The 22,248-nt window shown below is 38.9% G+C and overlaps 1 protein-coding gene and 1 long non-coding RNA gene across 2 annotated transcripts; both read left to right on the top strand.

Annotated features, from left to right (window-relative positions):
• Positions 1-2,593: 2,593 nt before the first annotated feature.
• On the top strand, positions 2,594-10,203 carry LOC145120501 (uncharacterized). The gene is made up of 3 exons (XM_079056312.1): positions 2,594-2,705; positions 4,173-5,371; positions 10,056-10,203. Exons 2-3 carry the CDS (start codon positions 4,174-4,176, stop codon positions 10,088-10,090), a joined length of 1,233 nt encoding a protein of 410 aa, XP_078912438.1. The 5' UTR covers positions 2,594-2,705; position 4,173; the 3' UTR covers positions 10,091-10,203.
• LOC145120502 (uncharacterized) lies at positions 2,716-3,292 on the top strand. The gene is made up of 2 exons (XR_013714221.1): positions 2,716-3,040; positions 3,145-3,292. It is a non-coding gene; the product is annotated as an uncharacterized LOC145120502 (long non-coding RNA).
• Positions 10,204-22,248: the final 12,045 nt, after the last annotated feature.

The following is a 22,248-nucleotide window of genomic DNA, read 5'->3' on the forward strand; positions in this document are numbered from 1 at the left end:
CTAAACAACGCTTGTCGGCATAACTGTTATGTCGACTCTGAGCTGTCTAGAGTCTACAACGAACCTGTTGGATCAACTCGATAGTCTTGAGCACCACCTCGGTACTCCCCATAACTCGCTGACCAACCTCACCCCAACATATTGGGGTCCTTCATTTCCTCCTGTAAAGCATCTCAAAAGGAGGTCGATCAATGCTGGCGTGATGGTTGTTGTTATATGAAAATTCCGCTAACGGAAGATACGTATCCCAAATTCCACCAAAATCCAAAACACACGCCTGTAACATATCCTCTAATGTATGAATGGTCTACTTGCTCTGACCGTCAGTCTGTAGATGGAATGTCGTGCTGAAATGGAGATGAGTACCCAACTCATCATGGAACCGCTTCTAAAATCTTGAGGTAAATCAAACATCACTGTATGAAACTACCGAAACCGACACCCCATGACATGCTACAACCTCCCTGATGTATACCTCATCCAACTTCTCCGCATAAATACTCTCATGAATCGGGATGAAATGCGCGCTCTTGGTCAATCGATCCACGATGACCCAAATTAAATCCACTCGGTGCACACTCTGAGGCAACTTCGTAATCAAATCCGTGGTAATCTCTTCCTATTTCCAAATGGGAATATCCAACGGCTGCGTCTTTCCATGAGGCCACTGATGCTCGGCCTTGACTTTCCTGCAAGTCAAGCACCGCTCCACATACCATGCTACATCGCTGTTCATTCAGGGTCACCAATAATCAGGACGAAGATCTCGATACATCTTCATCGCCCCGGGATGAATGGAGAACCTCGATTTGTGTGCCTCCTCCATCAAAACCTGAAGCACACCACCCCAATACGGAACCCACACTCTCCAATGAAGAGTCGGTAACCCTCGACTATCATATTTCGGTGCTCTTCCTTCATAGCCTCTATTTGCGCCTGATAACGACTATTTTATTTATATAATTTCGATGTTTTCTTATTATCTTATGCTATTTTTTATATTATTTAGAGATAAAAGGTACTTATAATGCTTTGAATTATAATTTACAACTATTATTTGTTGTTGGAGCGGAAATGAAGCAAAAAACCTGGGAAAACGAAATTGGACTGCAAATATGAAGATTTGGGTTGAACTGAGTCGAACACCCTGCGTTCCTTGCTTGCTGATTACGGGATTGCCTGAACGAACGCCCCATGTTGATTGGACCTACGCCCAACGTTTGTAGGCGGTGTAAAATTATTATAAATTTACATTTACGTCATTCTAAAGAGAGATTCCGACTTTTACCATACCTTAGTCGACAAGTAACATATGTTAAGCCGTTTTAAGGGTCTAGAAGGCGGCCAGAAGGCCGTTAAGCTGACAGGAGTGAAGATCTGAAGGATTAGAGAGCAGATTCATGCCGGTAATTATGTGGTTCGTTGTTCCAACCAAGATTAACGTTCAAACATCATTCTATATGCAATTACTTTCTGATTTAGGTGTTAAAATCCTTTTCTTTGTGTTTATGATTAGATGAACTCTTGATTTTGTGGATTAATTGCTATTTGGATTGTTTTATCCGTGTTTAATTAATCATGTTAAGCTTGTTAAAAGATCCTTATATGTTAATGACAATTATTTTATGTTAATTACTAAGTATATTGAGTTGTATGAACATCTGATTGATTGCTTGCCTCTTATGATTTTGATGACCATCAAGATTGTAAGCCTAGTGTTGTGAACATAACCTAGGGTTAATTAGAAAATAAGTAAATTAATGTGTGATCATGTGTGATGACCAACAACATATGAGTTAATTGAACCAACCAATTTGATTAACTATTATTACAAGTGTAACACCCGTATTTTCAACTAATAAAAATCACGTATAGTTTACGACATTATTTATCAAACTTTAAATTAAATTGGTCGTTAAATAATATATGTTATATATTAAGTTCTATTTTGATTAAAAATCGTAATTTATTGATATATTTTACGAAGATATCGTACGTAAGATATAATTTAGATTAGGACAATATTATATTAAAATATAGGTAAAATAAGTCCATTGTATGATGTAATAATATTTTTTTACCACACGTTATATAAAAGTAGGACTATCTTGAAAATATAATTATATTAAAAAAAATTATATATGTTAATTAAGTTGTTATTACATCGTATTAATATAAAGAGAAGTCATACACAATTTGTTAATTAAACTTAGGTGGACGTTAAAAAAAAGTGTATTATATAGTTTGATAATTTCATGTCAAATATGTGTATATTTAACATGCTATGGCATAAATACGTGTATCCTTAAAAGAGGTTGTAATTAGAATAAATAAACAACGAAAATAAATATAGGACAACTTTAATTTAATGTAATGTATATATAACTAATTATGAGATATACACATGAAATAAGTGGATATGCATAAGACGTATGCATGAGTAAGGGTATGTTTGGATAAGAATTAATAAAGTTAGTAAAGATATTAATAGCAACGTGTCAAGTTTGAGGATTACATGTCAAAAAAATATGAAATGACTAACCTATTAAAGAAGTATTACATGTATCGACTCACGTTTTAAGTTGTAGTATAAATAGAGTCGTCTTCTCTATTTTGAAGGTACAGTTAACAAAATTTAGAAAGAGAGTAATTTCAAACCAAAGAATAGTATTGGGAACTATTGGGAAGGGAGACCTAAATTCCAGGTGAGTTATCTCACTATACTATGTATTACAATATATATATCCATGTATGTTAGGATAGAGAGCTAGTAGAGTAAAAGTATAGTCTTTATGTGTTTTATGTTATTATACTTGAGTCATTGAGTAGAGCCGAAAATATAGTCTCTATGTGCTTATTGTTACTATACTTGAACTATAAGCGTAATCTTCATGTGTTTAAATATTTAAATTATTACGGTTAAGTTAGGGGTTGATGGCGGAACGGCGACAGGTCGGGGAGCCTATAGACCCGTGTGTTGACGACGAAATGGCAAGTAGGCCGTAAGTCTAGATACATTTATTTGGTGGATCGGCGAAAGGTCGTGAGCCATTGATTGTATGCATGTATATGTATTGTGATATATGGTATTTTGGGAAAACTCACTAAGCCTTGGCTTACAGTTGTTGAATAACTATTTTTCAGGATGTTCTTCTGATCGTGGAAAGGCTCCAACATGACTGTACTCGCATCGAAGAAATTAATAATGTTTTTAGACTTCCGCTAAAACTCTCTTTTATGTTTAATAAATGTATGACAATGATATTTCAATAAATTTGGGCTTTTGGACATATTTTCTATATGTTTTTAAAAAAAATTGTGTTGAAATTCGGGACGTAAAAAGTTGGTATCAGAGCCCTAGTTTGAGAGAATTGGATGAACACTTGTGTGATTCCAGACTCAAACTAAGGATCTGAATAATTTTTATATATCTTTTGAAAGAATTTTATTCAAATGGAAAGGATGTGATGCGTACAGTCAGCCGGAGCTCAAAAAAATGAAAGTGATTCCCAATATATCCATATTGTTTATATTTGTTAATATATGAATTATTAGAAATGCATGCTAGTGTAAGGGCTAAGGATCTTTAAAGGAGTTGCATTTTAAATTGTCTGATATCTAGTGTGCCTTGTAGCCCTAAGGATTGCTTTTATGTGCTACTTGAAACCTGTGCTGATATCAATAGTTACTAAGTGTATGCTTTAAATGGTACCTAACTAGGATTTTATAGCCTTAGAATGCTTAATTCAGCCTTACTTCCTGTTCCTTTTTTGGTTGTGGACTTAGGGTAGAATCATTTATTCGATTGTCTATCCGATCCTGGATTATGTACGATTTGCATACACAAGGCGACTATTGATGTTAGGAGAGATTTCTAATTGTACGGTTAGTAAAAATCCTAGAAGAAAGTCTAGGGAAACTAATAATTTGGCCCCTGTAACACTAGGTGTGTGAAAAGGCCTATTGGTAGAGGAGTGTAGTGACTTGGAAACATTGGGACAATTCTTGGATCTAGTATGGATAGGTGTGGAAAGTAGTATGGGCCCGTACTACCGGAAGCATAGGATCCATACATGAATCAAGAAAAGCCACAAAGTTACTAAGGAACTGGAAAGGGTCTGTTATCTCGAGTTATACATTCATATTAATTTATTCCCATTTTATATAATCAGAATGGTAATGATCACAAGAGCAAACGGTTCTGGTTCTGGAACGGGAACAGACGGGTTAGGTCCAAGCGAGACTGATATACGCAATTGGATAGAGGCGGCGGTATCAGCAGCTGTAAGGGAGATGATTCCAGAAATGTTCGGATCCATCAAAACCGAATTAATAGCCCTGTTTGATGAACGGTATGCTGCGGTCGCTAGTACTGCTGCCGCCGCAGCCACTGCTGTTGTTTCTGCTGCAACACCGTCTAGAGACAAGGAAATGCCTTACCGAGAGTTCAACAACACCAAACCCCCAGAGTTTGATGGTGTCAAGGATCCAATTGTTGCTATGAGATGGATTTCAGATGTGGAAGGATGTTTTTACACTTGTGCTTGTCCGGCTAACCTGAAGTTTAGATATGCACAAAATCTTCTTCGTTCGGGAGCAAAAGACTGGTGGAACTTTGTCACTAAGAACTATTCACATGCTGAGAAGAATGCGGTGAGCTGGGAGCAATTTGTTGAAAAGTTCAGGGCAGAGTATGTCCCACCGGTAGAAAGGGAGCGACTCGCTCAAGAATATCTGTCACTCAAACAGACCACAGAATCGGTGACTGAGATCACTAAGATGTTCACCGAAAGGGCATTGTTTTGCCCGGAGTATGCATCCTCAGAACAGGTGCAAATGTCTCGATACTTAAGTATGCTTAAGACGGAGATTATGGAGTTTGTATCAAACAATCAATACATGACCTTAGCAGAGATGCAAGAGCATGCCAGGAGAAGAGAAATTGAGTTGGAAATCCAAACAAGGGAAAAGAGGCATACTCCAGCTCCATCTCATCCAGCAGCTAAAAGGTTCAAGCATGCCGATTCAAGGTCTGGAGAACAGAAGGGTCCTAAGTGTAACAAATGTGGGAAACCACACGAAGGATTCTGTCGTACCCTGGTTTTCTATAAGTGTGGCAAGGAGGGACATTACAGTCGAGACTGTAAACAGGGGATGCAGGGGACGCGCATTTGTTTCCACTACAACCAGATGGGTCATATCAAGTCTGAATGTCCCCTTCTAAAATCAACAAGTAGAATACAAGTTCCAGCACCGACAACTTTGAGGATAACAGATGGGCGTCAGGGCAGAGCTGAAGCTCCAAAGGCCAAGGGGCGAGCTTTTCAGCTCACGGCAGAGGAGGCCAAGGTGGCGTCAGACGTTGTAACTGGTACGTTTCTAGTCAACTCTATGCCTGCCTTAGTATTATTTGATTCTGGAGCAAGTCATTCCTTCGTATCACTTAAATTTAGCAAAAGCATCGATATCACCTTAGGGGATTTAGATTACCCTCTAAAAGTCGAGATAGCTGACGATCGAATGATTAAAGCATCAAAAGTTTATTGTAACTGTACCCTAAAGATTTACGATGTTAGTTTTCTGATAAATCTCATTCCCATTCCTATGCGAGAAGTGAATATAATAGTAGGTATGGACTGGCTAGACCAGTTTAAGACCCTGATCGATTGTAGGAAGAAAATAGTACGGGTTCGGACTCCAAGTGGGGGAGAACTAACCATCCAAGGTGGGGGTTCCAAAAGAAGTTCGACATTTTGTTCGGCTGCAAGGGCCAGAAAATACCTACAACATGGTTGCAAGGGATTTTTGGCCTATGTGATCGACACCCGGGATAAGAAGAAGGAAACAGTTGCAGAAATACCAGTAGTTTGTGAATTTCCTGATGTTTTTCCTGAGGACTTACCTGGTGTGCCTCCGGAGAGACAGGTAGAATTTAAAATTGATTTAATCCCTAGTGCGGCACCAATAGCCAAATCACCCTATCGTCTTGCACCCCCAGAGATGCAAGAATTGTCTAATCAACTTCAAGAGTTGATGGACAAAGGGTTCATTCGACCGAGTAGTTCACCTTGGGGAGCACCAATTCTTTTCGTCAAAAAGAAAGATGGATCGCACAGAATGTGCATCGACTACAGGGAGCTTAACAAACTCACAGTAAAGAATCGTTATCCACTACCTAGGATTGACGACTTGTTTGATCAACTTCAAGGAGCATCATGGTTTTCCAAGATTGACCTACGTTCAGGATACCACCAGATGAAAGTAAGGGAGGAAGATATACCAAAAACAGCCTTCAGAACTCGATATGGCCACTATGAGTTTGTAGTGATGCCTTTCGGTCTCACTAACGCACCCGCCGCATTCATGGATTTAATGAACCGTGTGTGTAGACCTATGCTTGATCGGTCAGTAATCGTGTTTATCGACGATATCTTGGTCTTTTCAAAGAATCACGAGCAACATAAGGAGCATCTAAGAGAGATACTCGAAGTTCTAAGAAGGGAGAAGTTGTATGCGAAACTCTCCAAGTGTGAATTTTGGTTACGAGAGGTCCAGTTCCTTGGACATCTCGTCAACCAGGATGGTATTTTGGTTGATCCATCCAAGATTGAGGCAGTAATGTGGTGGCCGGTACCGACTACTCCCTCCGAAATTCGAAGTTTTCTGGGATTAGCTGGATATTATAGGAGATTTATTCAAGACTTCTCCAAGATTGCGGTACCAATGATTCGTTTAACGAAGAAGGGTGTTGTTTTTCGTTGGGGTCCTGAGCAACAATTAGCATTTGAGACTTTGAGGCAGAAGTTATGCGAAGCACCAGTGTTAGCCCTTCCCGAGGGTATTGATGACATGGTAGTTTATTGTGATGCGTCAATCATGGGTTTTGGAGCCGTACTCATGCAACGAGGTCGGGTAATCGCATACGCCTCTAGACAATTGAAGCCTCATGAATCTAACTATCCAACACATGATCTGGAGCTGGGAGCAGTGGTCTTTGCTCTCAAGATTTGGAGACATTACTTGTATGGAGTTCGGTGTACCATCTATACAGATCACAAAAGCTTGAGATACCTAATGGATCAGCCAAATTTGAATATGAGGCAGCGTCGATGGTTGGACGTAGTAAAAGACTACGACTGCGAAATCCTTTACCATCCAGGTAAGGCCAACGTCGTGGCTGATGCATTAAGTCGAAAGACAACTAGTACGCCGATAAAGGGAATGTGTTTAAGAATGACTATGATCACTCCCATCTTGGAAATAATCAAACAAGCTCAAAATGAAGCAGTAAAAGAAGAGAATCGCAAAAGAGAAAGAATTGTGGGGCAGATCTCAGCATTTAACGTGGACAGTCGTGGGTTATTAAACTTGCATGGTAGAGTTTGGGTTCCATACTCTGGTGGGACCCGACAAATACTGATGGACGAAGCACACAAGTCCAAGTTCTCGATTCATCCAGGAGCTACAAAAATGTATAGAGACCTCAGACAAAATCATTGGTGGCCCTGTATGAAAAGGGATGTGGCATGGTACGTCGAGAGGTGTTTGACTTGTCGAAAGGTCAAGGTTGAACATCAGAAACCCCATGGAAAACTACAACCTCTTGATATCCCAGTGTGGAAATGGGAGCAAATAACAATGGATTTCATCACTAAGTTACCAAAGACTTCTCGTGGTGTAGATACTATATGGGTGATAGTAGATAGGTTGACTAAAAGTGCTCAGTTTTTGCCTATCCAGGAGAGCTCCTCGGCTGAGAAGCTTGCAGATATATACGTTAAAGAAGTGGTCTCTCGGCATGGAGTACCTGTCTCTATAATCTCTGATAGAGATGTTCGTTTTACTTCCAGATTTTGGAGGAAGTTCCATGATGAGCTAGGCACACGATTACATATAAGCACGGCCTATCATCCCCAGACCGATGGACAGAGTGAAAGGACGATACAAACTCTTGAGGACATGTTGCGGGCATGTGTACTTGACTTTGGTGGAAGTTAGGATACATATCTACCATTGGCAGAATTCTCATACAACAATAGCTTTCACTCCAGTATTGGTAGGCCTCCATTCGAGATGCTTTATGGGAGGAAATGTCGGACACCAATATGTTGGGGAGAAGTTGGTCAACGAGTTATGGGAAGCACTGACGTTGTAATCAAGACCACTGAGCTTATTCAACAAGTACGAGAGAGACTACAAACTGCGCATAGTCGACAAAAGAGTTATGCAGATAGACGTCGGTCGGATCTTGAGTTTCTAGTTGGAGACCTTGTACTACTTAAGGTTTCACCATGGAAAGGCGTCATCAAATTCCGGAAGCGGGGCAATTTAGGCCCTAGATATATCGGACCTTTTCGAATTACTGCTCGGGTGGGCAAAGTTGCCTACCGTTTGGATCTTCCAGAAGAACTTAGCCAGATCCACAACACTTTTCATGTTTCTCAATTAGGAAAGTGCATTGCAGATGAATCCGCAGTTGTACCTCTAGATGATATTCACGTAGACAAGCGTCTAAACTATGTAGAAAAGCCAGTTGCAATCTTGGACAGGAAGACAAAGACCTTACGCAACAAGATGATTGATTTGGTAAAAGTACAGTGGCAACATCGGAAAAGGATCAGAATGGACGTGGGAACCAGAAGAAGAGATGAGAAACAACTACCCAGAATTATTTAGTTAAATTTCGGGGACGAAATCCTAGTAAGTGGGGAAGAGTTGTAACACCCGTATTTTCAACTAATAAAAACCACGTATAGTTTACGACATTATTTATCAAACTTTAAATTAAATTGGTCGTTAAATAATATATGTTATATATTAAGTTCTATTTTGATTAAAAATCGTAATTTATTGATATATTTTACGAAGACATCGTACGTAACAATATAAAGATATAATTTAGATTAGGACAATATTATATTAAAATATAGGTAAAATAAGTCCATTGTATGATGTAATAATATTTTTTACCACACATTATATAAAAGTAGGACTATCTTGAAAATATAATTATATTAAAAAAAATTATATAAGTTAATTAAGTTGTTATTACATCGTATTAATATAAAGAGAACTCATACACAATTTGTTAATTAAACTTAGGTGGACGTTAAAAAAAAAATGTATTATATAGTTTGATAATTTCATATCAAATATGTGTATATTTAACATGCTATGGCATAAATACGTGTATCCTTAAAAGAGGTTGTAATTAGGATAAATAAACAACAAAAATAAATATAGGACAACTTTAATTTAATGTAATATATATAACTAATTATGAGATATACACATGAAATAATTATGAGATATACACATGAAATAAGTGGATATGCATAAGACGTATGCATGAGTAAAAGTATGTTTGGATAAGAATTAGTAAAGTTAGTAAAGATATTAATAGCAACGTGTCAGGTTTGAGGATTTCGTGTCAAAAAAAATATGAAATGACTAACCTATTAAAGAAGTATTACATGTATCGACTCATGTTTTAAGTTGTAGTATAAATAGAGTCGTCTTCTCTATTTTGAAAGTACAGTTAACAAAATTTAGAAAGAGAGTAATTTCAAACCAAAGAATAGTATTGGGAACTATTGGGAAGGGAGACCTAAATCCAGGTGAGTTATCTCATTATACTATGTATTACAATATATATCTATGTATGTTAGGATAGAGAGCTAGTAGAGTAAAAGTATAGTCTTTAAGTGTTTTATGTTATTATACTTGAGTCATTGAGTAGAGCCGAAAATATAGTCTCTATTTGCTTATTGTTACTATACTTGAACTATAAGCGTAATCTTCATGTGTTTAAATATTTAAATTATTACGGTTAAGTTAGGGGTTGATGGCGGAACGGCGACAGGTCGGGAGCCTATAGACCCGTGTGTTGACGACGAAATGGCAAGTAGGCCATAAGTCTAGATACACATTTATTTGGTGGATCGGCGAAAGGTCGTGAGCCATTGATTGTATGCATGTATATGTATTGTGATATATGGTATTTTGGGAAAACTCATTAAGCCTTGACTTACAGTTGTTGAATAACTATTTTTCAGGATGTTCTTCTGATCGTGGAAAGGCTCCAGCATGACTGTACTCGCATCGAAGAAATTAATAATGTTTTTAGACTTCCGCTAAAACTCTTTTTTATGTTTAATAAATGTATGACAATGATATTTCAATAAATTTGGGCTTTTGGACATATTTTCTATATGTTTTAAAAAAAAAATTGTGTTGAAATTCGGGACGTAACAACAAGTCTTGCTTGATTCGAACTAAACACTAGGAAACTTGTTAGTTTAATCAACTGATCACTGCTTGAATTGACTTGTTTGCTAAAGGATTAATAATAGTGAACATGAACCTAATCATTTTAGAAATCGGTGAACATGAATAAATAAATCTATGTGTGCAATTATCTATGATTTTAAGATGTAATTTGTCTAAACCAAAGTACCTAAAGAGATTTTGTCTTCAGTCAGTTTATCGAGATTTGATGTTTAGTCGATTGTTTTATATTACATTCCATAAAACCTTTCTTTACTGCTTTTGTGTGTTTTGTGTAACCTATAATCAAACATTCTAAATTAATTCATTACCGTTCCCTTTGTGTTTGACACCCTTGCTTATCAAACCTATATTATACTCGATCGGGTTCACTGCCTGTAAAATGTGGTTTAGATGCGATCAACTAGGAATTATAAATAAAAAACTAGTGCATTAAATATACACATCAAGTTTTTGGCGCCATTGGCGGGGAACGATTTTCAATTAATTTATTTTATTTGATTATTCGTTATTTGTTTTTATTTTTTTAGTTTTATTTTATTTTATTTTTATTTTCGTTGATATCATGTCACTTGTCGGGAAGGTTTTTGTTGTTATTTGCAAAAATTTGTGATCATACGCATTGTTTGGTTTTACTTTTTTGCATGGGTTTCGAGATTGAAAGTGATTAGCGAATTCTTGACTTGTTTAGTCTACTACTTTTGTGATTTATCCAACTCAATCCACGAGGCGTCGTATAGCAAGGTGTATCGAGGGGGTTAAGTGGAAGAACGAACTCTTGATATTCTTGACTAGTTGGGTCAACTATTGCTCTACTTATTAGTTAATGGTGCGAAGAAAACAAAAGAAATAGTCTGACAGGTCCCGAAAGTTTTTTTTTTTACAAACCACTTCTTGCATGCAAGAGATTTAATCAACAATTGTAGCTTGATTTCGACGAAGACGAGTGATCATGATATCTTTTTTAGTTATTTTACTTTTATTTTTATTTTTAATTTCGTTGATAACGTATCACTTGTCGGAGGGTTTTGCTGTTGTTTTGTGCATAATTTCATCATTCAAAAGTCCCCAATGGAATCAGATGGAAAGTAAAGAAAGCAATAATTAATACTAATTGGAAGTTAAAATAATAATAATAATAATAATAATAATAATAATAAAAAAATAAAAATATATTCTGGAGGAAATAAGCGAACGCGCTGCGTAATACGTAGGAACGCCCAGAGATCATTTTAGTGATTGCGATTCCGTATTCGGAGTTCGTCGGGAACGCTCTGCGTAGAAACTTTGAACGCCCCGCGTTCATAATAAGGTTTTATGCTTCTTACCCCGATTTACTTTTCACTTTTCACATTCATACTTCACTTCACTGTTTCGACGATTCTTCTCCATACTCCAAATTTTCTTCTTCTTTTTCTATAATCGACTCCAAAGGTATGTTCTATGTAACCCTTATGCTTAGATTTTGGTTTAATTCCTTAAATCTTGATGCATTGTGCTAAAATAGAAAAAAAAAATCTAGGGTTTATACAATATATGATTTGTGGTTCGATTTTGATGAAATTGGTGCTTTTTATTGTATATTCGGACCAAATTAAACCAGTAGAACAAAACCTAGCTAGAATTTTTGGCCTTGATTTTGATTTGGGACGAACGGTCAATACAGACGACGGACGAACACCCTGTGTTCGTCAATCTGCCCAGCTGCTTCTTCTTTGCTTAATCAATTAATGTTTGGTTTTTGGATGGTTTTGTGTGCTTCAATTTTTGCAGGAATCATGGCAAGGAGAAATCAACAACCCCCCGAGGAAATCACGAACCACCCGTTCTTGCAATTTCCCTGTTCTATGAATGGAGCCACACTTACAAAACACCAAGGGAGGCTCGGCACATTACTTCAGAAAAAAATTGATATTGCACCATATTTTGATTGGGGATTTGCAGCCCAAATTAGGATTGATGTCCTCATCCGGGATTTTTTGACATACACTCGCCTCGATGCAGGTGGCTCACCTTTGTTTACATGTAGAGGTTGGGACCGGTAATTTAGGATTCAGGAGCCCATCTTTCGGGAGTTTTTGCTGGAGTTCTATGCTACAGTTGCTTTTGATCTTACAAAGCCTCTCAACGATAGGATTGCATTCTCTTTTCGATTAGGTGGTGTTAGCAGGGAATGTAGTGCGATTGAGCTTGCCATCACGGTTGGAGTGTATACTGCAGATGAGACGAGGAATCCTCATTTTCACGATTTTCTCTCAGCCTATGTTGTAGGGACGCATGAGTAGTATAATGAAAACACTTTTTGGGCTCAGCTTACTGGAGAGGTGTATGTGCCATCTTCTGCTCGGGGCAACATGATTAGATCGACTACTTACAGATTGTTGCACCGATTGATTTTGAGCTCTCTCACTCATCATAAAAATAATGAGAGGGTGCCTTCTGGAGATCTCTCAATTTTATGGACCCTTATTACACCAGGGAGACACCTGAACCTTCCATTTGCTTTAGCATGTTATATGGCGTGGAAGGCCAGAGGGTGTCAGGAGGATAGCCCAATTTGTGGTGGACATTTGGTTACTCGGTTAGCTGCATCATACTCGTTGTTGACCAGGGATATTACGAGGATGATGGCCCGCTATGATATGAGGGTGATGGGTGTTCAGATGTTGGAGTCTATGCGGGTGATTGCACGAGGGGGTGATGGTATTTTTCGGATAGTGCCTGATGGTGAGGCAACGGGGGATGTTGCAGTAGCACTTGAGCCACAGAGAGTCCAGAGGCGTCGACCTGCTCCTCGAGGAGCGTAGCAGGACCAGAGCCAGAGATAGATATATGTTACCTTGCTCAGCGCATGGATGACCGATTTGATTATGAGGAGACTAGGAAGCAGTGGTTTGAGGGGGCATTGACTGGATTCTTTGCTTCACAGGGGTATCATCATCCAATTCCCTTTCCTCCACCATATAGCCAGCAGGGTGATGGAGCAGGCACATCGGGGACGCAGCAGCACGACGACGAGGATGACGAGTGACTTAGTTTATCCTTTTTATTTTTATTTTTATGTTATTTTTAGTTTATTTTGCGTTTCTTAGACTTATTATTTTTTAGTATTTTTATTTTGGTGAGTTTTTAGTTTGTCTAAAATTAGGATGTTTGGTTTATTCTTAAGTTGATGTAATTTTATTTTGTTTCCCATGTTGATTCTCTTTGATCTTTTAGATTCTTGCAGAACTTTCACCCTTAAAATGCAGGCAGTAAGTTTAGCCGCTAGGTCCGTTTGCTGTTTTGTCACGAGAAAAAGTTGTGAGAAAGTTTGAAGTTGACAATTGAGAACCACGACTTTTATTAAGTGTGGGGTGCACGTCGATATTTGGAGGGATTATTATTTTGAAGAGTGATGTCTCCAACTATACAATGATTCCTATGGCATGGAAGAGTTGTTCCCACACCATGGAATTTTATTTTGACGCGAAGTAGAAGTATAATCTTGGCTGCCACGACATGGTTGACACTTACCTATGTTGTGGGGGGAGCTTTTCATCGCAAGAGGAGGCTGCCATTTTCGATACTACGATGTGGCCACTACTTACCACGTCGTGGCCATGCTATTATTGTTATATGGATTTTTCCTCATTCGACGACACAGAGTGGTCGAAACTTTCCCACGTTGTGGTCACTATACATTGCATTAGTTTGCAATTTTTTGCACCACATTTTAGAAGTCGATGTTCTTGATTTTATTTTCCGGCACATTTAGAAGCAGCAGTTCCAGTTTCCAGTCTTCTAGCAATTTATGGAGCAACTTTTAGCAACCCCATTCGATTTCGCCACTACTACCCCAAGGGAGTCTTTTCAAATTCTTTCTCTTTAATTTATGTTCTTTAATTGTTTTAACATGGAATGAGGACATTGCATCAAATAAGTGTGTGGTAGGGGGTCGAATATAGGAATAGAAGCTTACTGATAGATTTAATTTGAAAAATGACTATGATTTTAAAAATTATTAGAAAGATTTGAAACAATAATCTAAAATTGAATCTAGTTTAAAAAAATTGTTGTGTTGAGATCTAGGTTGCTAGCGTTGTGTGGGACGATCCGATGCGAGTTTCAATGCTTATTTGAGCCAACATATGTTACAGTGTATTTGTGGCTTCCTTATCCTAGTGAAATCATGGAACAAAAACACGACCCTGCTTAGTTTGAGGGTCGCAATATGTTTAGCATCGTGTACTTGAAATGTATCCAGTAAAGCTTATGTAGCCATTGCACATTAGACTAATGCATTTAATCAATAAAGGTTGAAGTTAAATCCCTTTGCTTAAGCATATGTTTTTCTAGGATTTTTAGTTTTGAGTGAAAAAAGTGAGTATGTTAATATATATATATATATATATATATATATATATATATATATATATATATATATATATATATATATATATATATATATAGAGAGAGAGAGAGAGAGAGAGAGAGAGAAGTTGTGAAAAAAGAAAGAAAAAAACAAAGAAAAAAAATTGAAAAAAAGAGACTTTCCAAGTTTGAAGAATCTACAAAGCTATGAAGACGAATAAATATCATCAAATATTGAAAGGAGAAATTTGTCAAGTTATTTATTGTATTTTTTATTTTCTTGGTTATTTTTCCATATGTATGTTTGGGGGTCTAACTAAAAATACCTTGAGGTTAAGAAAGTTGTCTGGGGATCGATTCGGAGGGATGCATAAAATGAGCGTTGTTCAAAAGAAGTGGACAAGTGTTTATGAAAATTGTAAGAATTTAGGATTAAGGAGGCTCTTAGGAAAATTTAGACACAATTCATGCATTGCGGTCTTGAAGTAATGGAGCGATGTTGGAAACTAAAGTCTTGATATGATAATAATAAAATCAGCTTTGCTTGGGAACAAGCAAAAGGCTATTGTGGGGTAGTTTGATAACGCCTATTTTATTTATATAATTTCGGTGTTTTCTTATTATCTTATGCTATGTTTTTATATTATTTAGAGCTAAAAGGTACTTATAATGCTTTGAATTATAATTTACAGTTATTATTTGTTGCTGGAGCGGAAATGAAGCAAAAAGCCCAGGAAAATGAAGTTGGACTGCAAATATGAAGATTTTGGCTAAACTGGGCTGAACGCCCTGCGTTCCTAGGCCGAACGCCCACCGTTCCTTGCTTGCTGATTACAGGACTGCCTGAACGAACGCCTCACGTTCGTTAGACCTATGCCCAGCGGTCGTAGGCGGTGTAAAGTTATTATAAATTGAGGGTCTAGAAGGCGGTCGGAAGGCTGTTAAGCTGACAGGAGCGGAGATCTAAAGGATTAGAGAGCAAATTCATGCCGATAATCATGTGGTTCGTTGTTCCGACCAAGATTAACGTTCAAATATGATTCTATATGAAATTACTTTCTGATTTGGGTGTTAAAACCCTTTGCTTTATGTTTATGATTATATGAACTCTTGATTTTGTGGATTAATTGCTATTTGGATTGTTTTATTCATGTTTAATTAATCTTGTTAAGCTTGGTAAAAGATCCTTATATGTTAATGACAATTATTTTCTGTTAATTACTAAGTATATTGAGTTGTATGAACATCTACTAGATTGCTTGCCTCTTATGATTTTGATGACCATCAAGATTGTATGCCTAGTGTTGTGAACATAACCTAGGGTTAATTAGAAAATAAGTAAATTAATGTGTGAGCATGTGTGATGACCAACCACATATGAGTTAATTGAACCAACCAATTTGATTAACTATTATTACAAGTCTTGCTTGATTCGAACTGAACTCTAGGAAACTTGTTAGTTTAATCAATTGATCGTTGCTTGAATTGACTTGTTTGCTAAAGGATTAGTAATAGTGAACATGAACCTAATCATTTTAGAAATCGGTGAAAATGAATAAATAAATCTATGTGTGCAATTATCTATGATTTTAATATGTAATTTGTCTAAACCAAAGTACCTAAAGAGATTTGTCTTCAGTCAGTTTATCGAGATTTGTTGTTTAGTCGATTGTTTGAGATTTAATTCCATAAAACCTTTCTAAACTGCTTTTGTGTGTTTTGTGTAACCTATAATCAAACATTCTAAATTAATTCACTACCGTTCCCCTTGTGTTCGACACCCTTGCTTATCAAAGCTATACTATACTAGATCGGGTTCACTGCCTGTAACGTGTGGTTTAGATGCGATAAACTAGGAATTATAAATAACTAGTGCATAAAATATACACATCAGCGCCTCTCGAATCCGCTTCAAAAGTGGAGTAATCACTGTCATCTGTAAACAAATATCCCAGATCAAAGCCGCGAACGCCTTGCAACTCAGAGCATCGGCTGCCACATTGGACTTCCCCAGATGATAAAGGATCTTACAATCATAATCGTTCACCACATCCAACTGCCGTCATTGTCTCATATTCAGATTTGGGTGATCCATCAAGTACCTCAGGCTCTTGTTATCCGTGTAAATAGTACAACGGACCCCATAGAGGTAATGTCGCCAAATTTTGAAGGCGAAAACCACAACCCCGGCTCCAAATCATACGTCGAATAGTTCGACTTATGAGGCTTCAGCTGCCTCAATACGTAAGCGATCACGTGACCCATCTGCATCAGAACTGCACCCAAACCCGTGATTGATGCATCGCAATAAACCACAAAATCCTCAACACCCTCCGACAGGTCAAAATCAGCTCCTTGCATAGTTTCTGCCTCAGGGTCTCAAAAGTTGCCTGCTGATCAGGCCCCCAATGAAAGGTGACTGTCTTCTTCATCAACCGAGTCAACAGAATTGCTATCTTGGAGAAATCCTGGATGAATCTCCAATAATATCCTGCTAAACCAAGGAAACTCCGAATCTCAGATGGAGACCTCGGAACCTCCCACCTCATCATAGCCTCGACCTTGGCCGGGTCGACCAGAATACCATTTTGGTTGACAAGGTGCCCCGGAAACTGCACCTCGCGCAACCAGAACTCACACTTGGAGAACTTTGCGAAAAGTCTCTCCCTCCTCAAAGTCTCCAAAACCATTCTCAAGTGCTCCTCATGTTGCTCCTGGGTCTTGGAATAGACCATGATGTCGTCAATAAACACAATCACAGACTAATCCAATATCGGTTTGCATATGCGGTTCATGAGATCCATGAACGCGGCTGGAGCATTGGTGAGCCCGAAAGGCATCACCACGAACTCGTAATGACCATAACGAGTCCGGAAGACCGTATTATGAACATCCTCATCTCTAACCCTCATCTGATCATAACCCGAACACAGATCAATCTTGGAAAACCAAGATGCACCTTGAAGCTGGTTGAACTGATCATCAATCCTCAGGAGTGGATAACGGTTCTTCGCATTTAGCTTATTCAGCTCCCGGTAGTCAATGCATATACGAGGAGACCCATCCTTCTTCTTAACAAACAAAATCGGTGCTCCCCAAGGCAAACTGCTCAGTCGAATGAATCCCTTGTCTAACAGTTCCTGCAGCTGTGTAGACAACTCCTGCATCTCGGGAGGACCTAACCGATACGGTGCTTTGGCTATCGGATCCGCACCTGGAACCAAATCAATCCTAAACTCAACTTGCCTCTCCAGAGGCACCCCAAGCAAATCTTCCGGAAAAAACATCCGGGTACTCCCGTACAATCAACACATCGTCCACAATCGCCTTACCCTTATCCCGAGTATCCATAACATAGGCGAAAAATCTGGAACAACCTTGTTGAATATATTGTCTGACCCTCGCTATTGAACACAAAATCGGCCCACGCTGAGCTCTCTCTCCCTGAACCTCTAACTCTACCCCACTTGGGGCTTGAATCCAGAGTAACTGATGCTCACAATTGATCACCGTTCCATTGGGGCTTAACGAGTCCATACCCACAATAACCTTGTTCCCGTGCAGAGGAATGGGAACCAAATCAATCGGATACAACTAGCTGAACATCTGAAGAATACAACCCCGATGAACCCTCGCTACCCGGATAGATCGATCATCTGCAATCTCGACATCTAACGGACAATCCAGCTCCCCCGGAGCTCCAAAAAAGCTCTTGCTAAGCGCAAGCGATACAAATGATCGGGTAGTCCCCGAATCAAACAATACCAAAGAAGAAATACCGTTCACGAGGAACGATCCTAAAAATAACACACACAAATATAAGCAAGAAATTCAATATAAATAAAGAGATAAGGAGAAAATAGATACCCGTCACCATATCAGGTGCCGCGCGAGCCTCCTTGGACGTCAACTGAAAAGCCCTGCTCTTCACCACAGGTGCATCCTCCTTGCCCTGGCGGCCGTCAGTAATCCATACAGTCGCAGGAGTGGGTGCTGACACCGGTCCTGCTGCAGTCAAACTCAGACAATGGGCCTTCTTGTGGCCCCTCATATTGCAATGAAAGCAAATTAGATCAGATACCGGGGTGGTGATCGTAGTAGCAGTACAATCTCTGCTGATATGACCCGTCCGACCACACTTGAAGCAGCTAGAACCACCCACCATGCACGTCCCATCGTGCGTCCTGCCACACTTGCCACAGCGGACCCGGCCCTACTGGACCCTCGATCTCGTATTAGCAAATTGGTCCTCTTGCGCGAACCCTCTACACTCTGCACATAATATGTATTCCTATTCTTCTCCATCTATAGATATATCTCCCTCTCCCTGGCCCTCACAATCATATCATCCAGTATCTTGCAACTGGATCAGCTTACAAACTGCCGAATATCGCTCCTCAAAATCTCATGGTACCTCGCCTTCTTCATCTCCTCATCCACCACATACTACGGAACCAACAACGTTCTCTCCCATAACATCGCGGTGATCTCAGCCACCGTCTCAGTAGTCTGGCGGAGATCCTAAAACTCTCGCGCTAACTGTTGCACCCCAATCACTGGTGCAAGCTCATACCTGAATCTATTCAAAAAATCATCCCATGCCACGGACTTAATCGCCTCACCTCCTAAGGCATGTCCTACGTCCTCCCACCAGTCTCGGTCTCTGCCTTTTAGAGGACAGGATGCAAGTCTGACCTTTTCCCTTCAGGGCAACTGCTGGTGTGACAACCATCGTCTGCTCCTAATCGGGTCCTTATTCCAAAAGAACTTTGGGGCTCCACATGCCCTGAACTCACAGAAGGTCAATGAACGTGCTCCCAACATGGCTACCATCTCAGAACGGAAAGAGCCCAAACGCTCCTCCAACAGCTCCACAATACCCTCCTTGATCGTACCGAAGATCACAGGAGTCTGATCAAGTATGCAACGCATAATATCAAGTGAAATGAACTCCCCCGTCTGATCATCCAACTTCTCGGCTCCAGAACCTGAGGCCGAGCCCTTACCCGCACCAGAACTACCAATCGGTCTGCCTCGAAGAGTCACCATACTGAAAATAGACCATATATACAATCAGAATACGCATCAAAATATATATCGAGGAATATCATACTCTACAAGCTTCCTGGTTTCATCGTAACTCGCCTTGAATCGAGTACGGATCCTCTGCTTCCAGTAATACGGGCCCATACTATTTTCCACATCTATCCATACTTTCCTCAAGGATTGCCTTGAATCCTCTAAGTCACTCCTTATCTGAACAATTAATCCTCATCAAGATAAGGCTCCCAACACTAAATCTCTTCCTAGGTTTTTCCTAGGGTAATCACTACACCACTCTCTGCCATCAACTGCAGAAGGAACTCCCGCCAACTCCCTTTAACTAGCACACGAATACAATTACATATCACTAAAACCACATAATTCTTCAAATGAGAGATCTCAAACTACAACAGTTGGACTCAAACAAGAGTTGCGCAATAGATTTAAAACCTAACCTTATAAAATTATATAGTCTTAGTAATATGTGACTTAACATATTTGCTTACTAGTTAGCTAACGTTAGTGAAAAATCCTAGAAAGCACAAAGCAAGCAACATTCGAGCATTGCGTAATCGGAACCAAGCATAACCTAATCAGGCCATCCTATCACTTACTAATCAGTATTAGCATGCAATTCTACAAGCTCATACAATCGGCATACAAAGGCATATTTCCTAGCATTATATCATGCAAATACTGAGAAGATTCTTAGCCCTAACTAGCATTGCGATTCACAGATTCACATATCAACTCATATCATATAACATGTACGGGTATTTTGGGGAAAATTACTTGAGCCCGGTCGATTGCATGCACCACACCCTTTTCTTTGAATACAAAACCCTTTTATAAAACATTTTCCATTTTGAAAAATTCCACCAAATCCTCAGTTTAAGTTCAGACACACCCGAGAGAATGCCCGAATCCCTCAAACTAAGGCTTTGATACCAACTTGTAACGTCCCAAAAATATAGACTAAATTTTTTTAATTTTTAGTTAACTAAAACAATTATCCAAACATCATCATAACCATAGTAAATCCAAATGTATCATCTAGATCATAAAACATCAGAGTAATCATAAGAATGCGGAACAAAATAGTGTGTGCACTGCAATCACCCCGAGCCCTTCCCCTTTGCACCAGAAGTACCTGAAACATAAACTGAAAACTGTAAGCACGGAGCTTAGTGAGTTTCCCCAAATAGCACATACCACACATATCAAACATATAATGGGCCTCGCCCGATGAGTGTAACGGGCCCCGCCCACTGAGTATAACGGGCCTCTCCCTAACTCGCATAACGGGCCACACCTACTGAGTATAACGGGCGTCGCCTTAACTCGCGTAACAAGCCCCGCCCAATGAGTATAACGGGCCTCGCCCTAACTCGCATAACATGCATCACCCCGCATACAAACATACAAGTATAACAAGTAATAGCATACAAATTAACCATCGGGCCCTGCCCAGTAAGCATATAAGGACATACACATGCAAGAGTCACGCAGACATCTAGCATCCTAATCATAACAAACCATGGGCCAACATTGGTGCCTTCGACCTACTAATCATGGTGAGAAAACTCACCTCAAACTTCTGAATCGCACAGATAAATCTCTGTCTACTGGTCAGGCAAATCCCCGCGCTATCATCAGAAAACAACATCTAATTAATATTGGGTCTCGACCTATAACTAATAATCCAAGATACCGTCACACCCCAAAACCGGAACGGTGAAAACGTTCTGGGGCGGAGGACGTCATGTTTAATATCACAAGACATGCATCATAGTAAGCAAAGTAATAAACAACCATTTCATTAGAAAGAAAGTGTTTACAAAGTATGTGATTCACATAATATAGAATACATAGCAAATAACAAAAAGACTTGAAGCTATACTGCTCCATCTTCTGAATCCCAGTGCGTGAACCTGTCTACTGGTCTCCTGAGAATACAAGTTATTTTGAAAGCGTAGATCAACATTTAAGCTGGTGAGTTCATAAGATTTTAGTGATGTAGTAAGTAGTAAGAAAGTTGTAGAAAGTTATAGTAAGTTGTAGTAAGTTATGTTTAGAAAAGTTTTCATGTTCCTCCAGAAAATCCTATATTTCCTGCTTTGATGAAAGATAAGTAAAAATGACTCTACAATCCTTTCTATGAGTATTAAATGGATACAATTTTATATAAAACTCAGAGTAAACAAACAATCGGTTGTGTGTATCTTCCCTAAGCCCACAACCAAACAAGGAACAGGAAATGAGGCGGAAGACACACATCCCATTATTTGTTAGATCATCGTTGTATATAACCCCTGCATATTCACTCGGTACTCACGGAGTTAACTGTAATAGTTCATTTATATTTGATGAAAAGATCCTTTAAGAAAACCCTTATTTCTTATAATAAAATGATAACCACAGTAGTTCCTTCTATAATCACTTAGTTTATACTAGTTATATATAATCTAATATCGAACAGATAGTTAATTGTGTGAATCTGCCCTAAACCCACAACCAAACAAGGAACAGGGAATGAGGCGGAAGGCACACACCCAACTACCTATC

Source organism: Lactuca virosa, chromosome 6 (genome assembly GCF_052849685.1).
Source record: "Lactuca virosa cultivar CGN04683 chromosome 6, Lactuca_virosa_CGN04683_v6, whole genome shotgun sequence".
Lineage (NCBI taxonomy): Eukaryota > Viridiplantae > Streptophyta > Magnoliopsida > Asterales > Asteraceae > Lactuca > Lactuca virosa.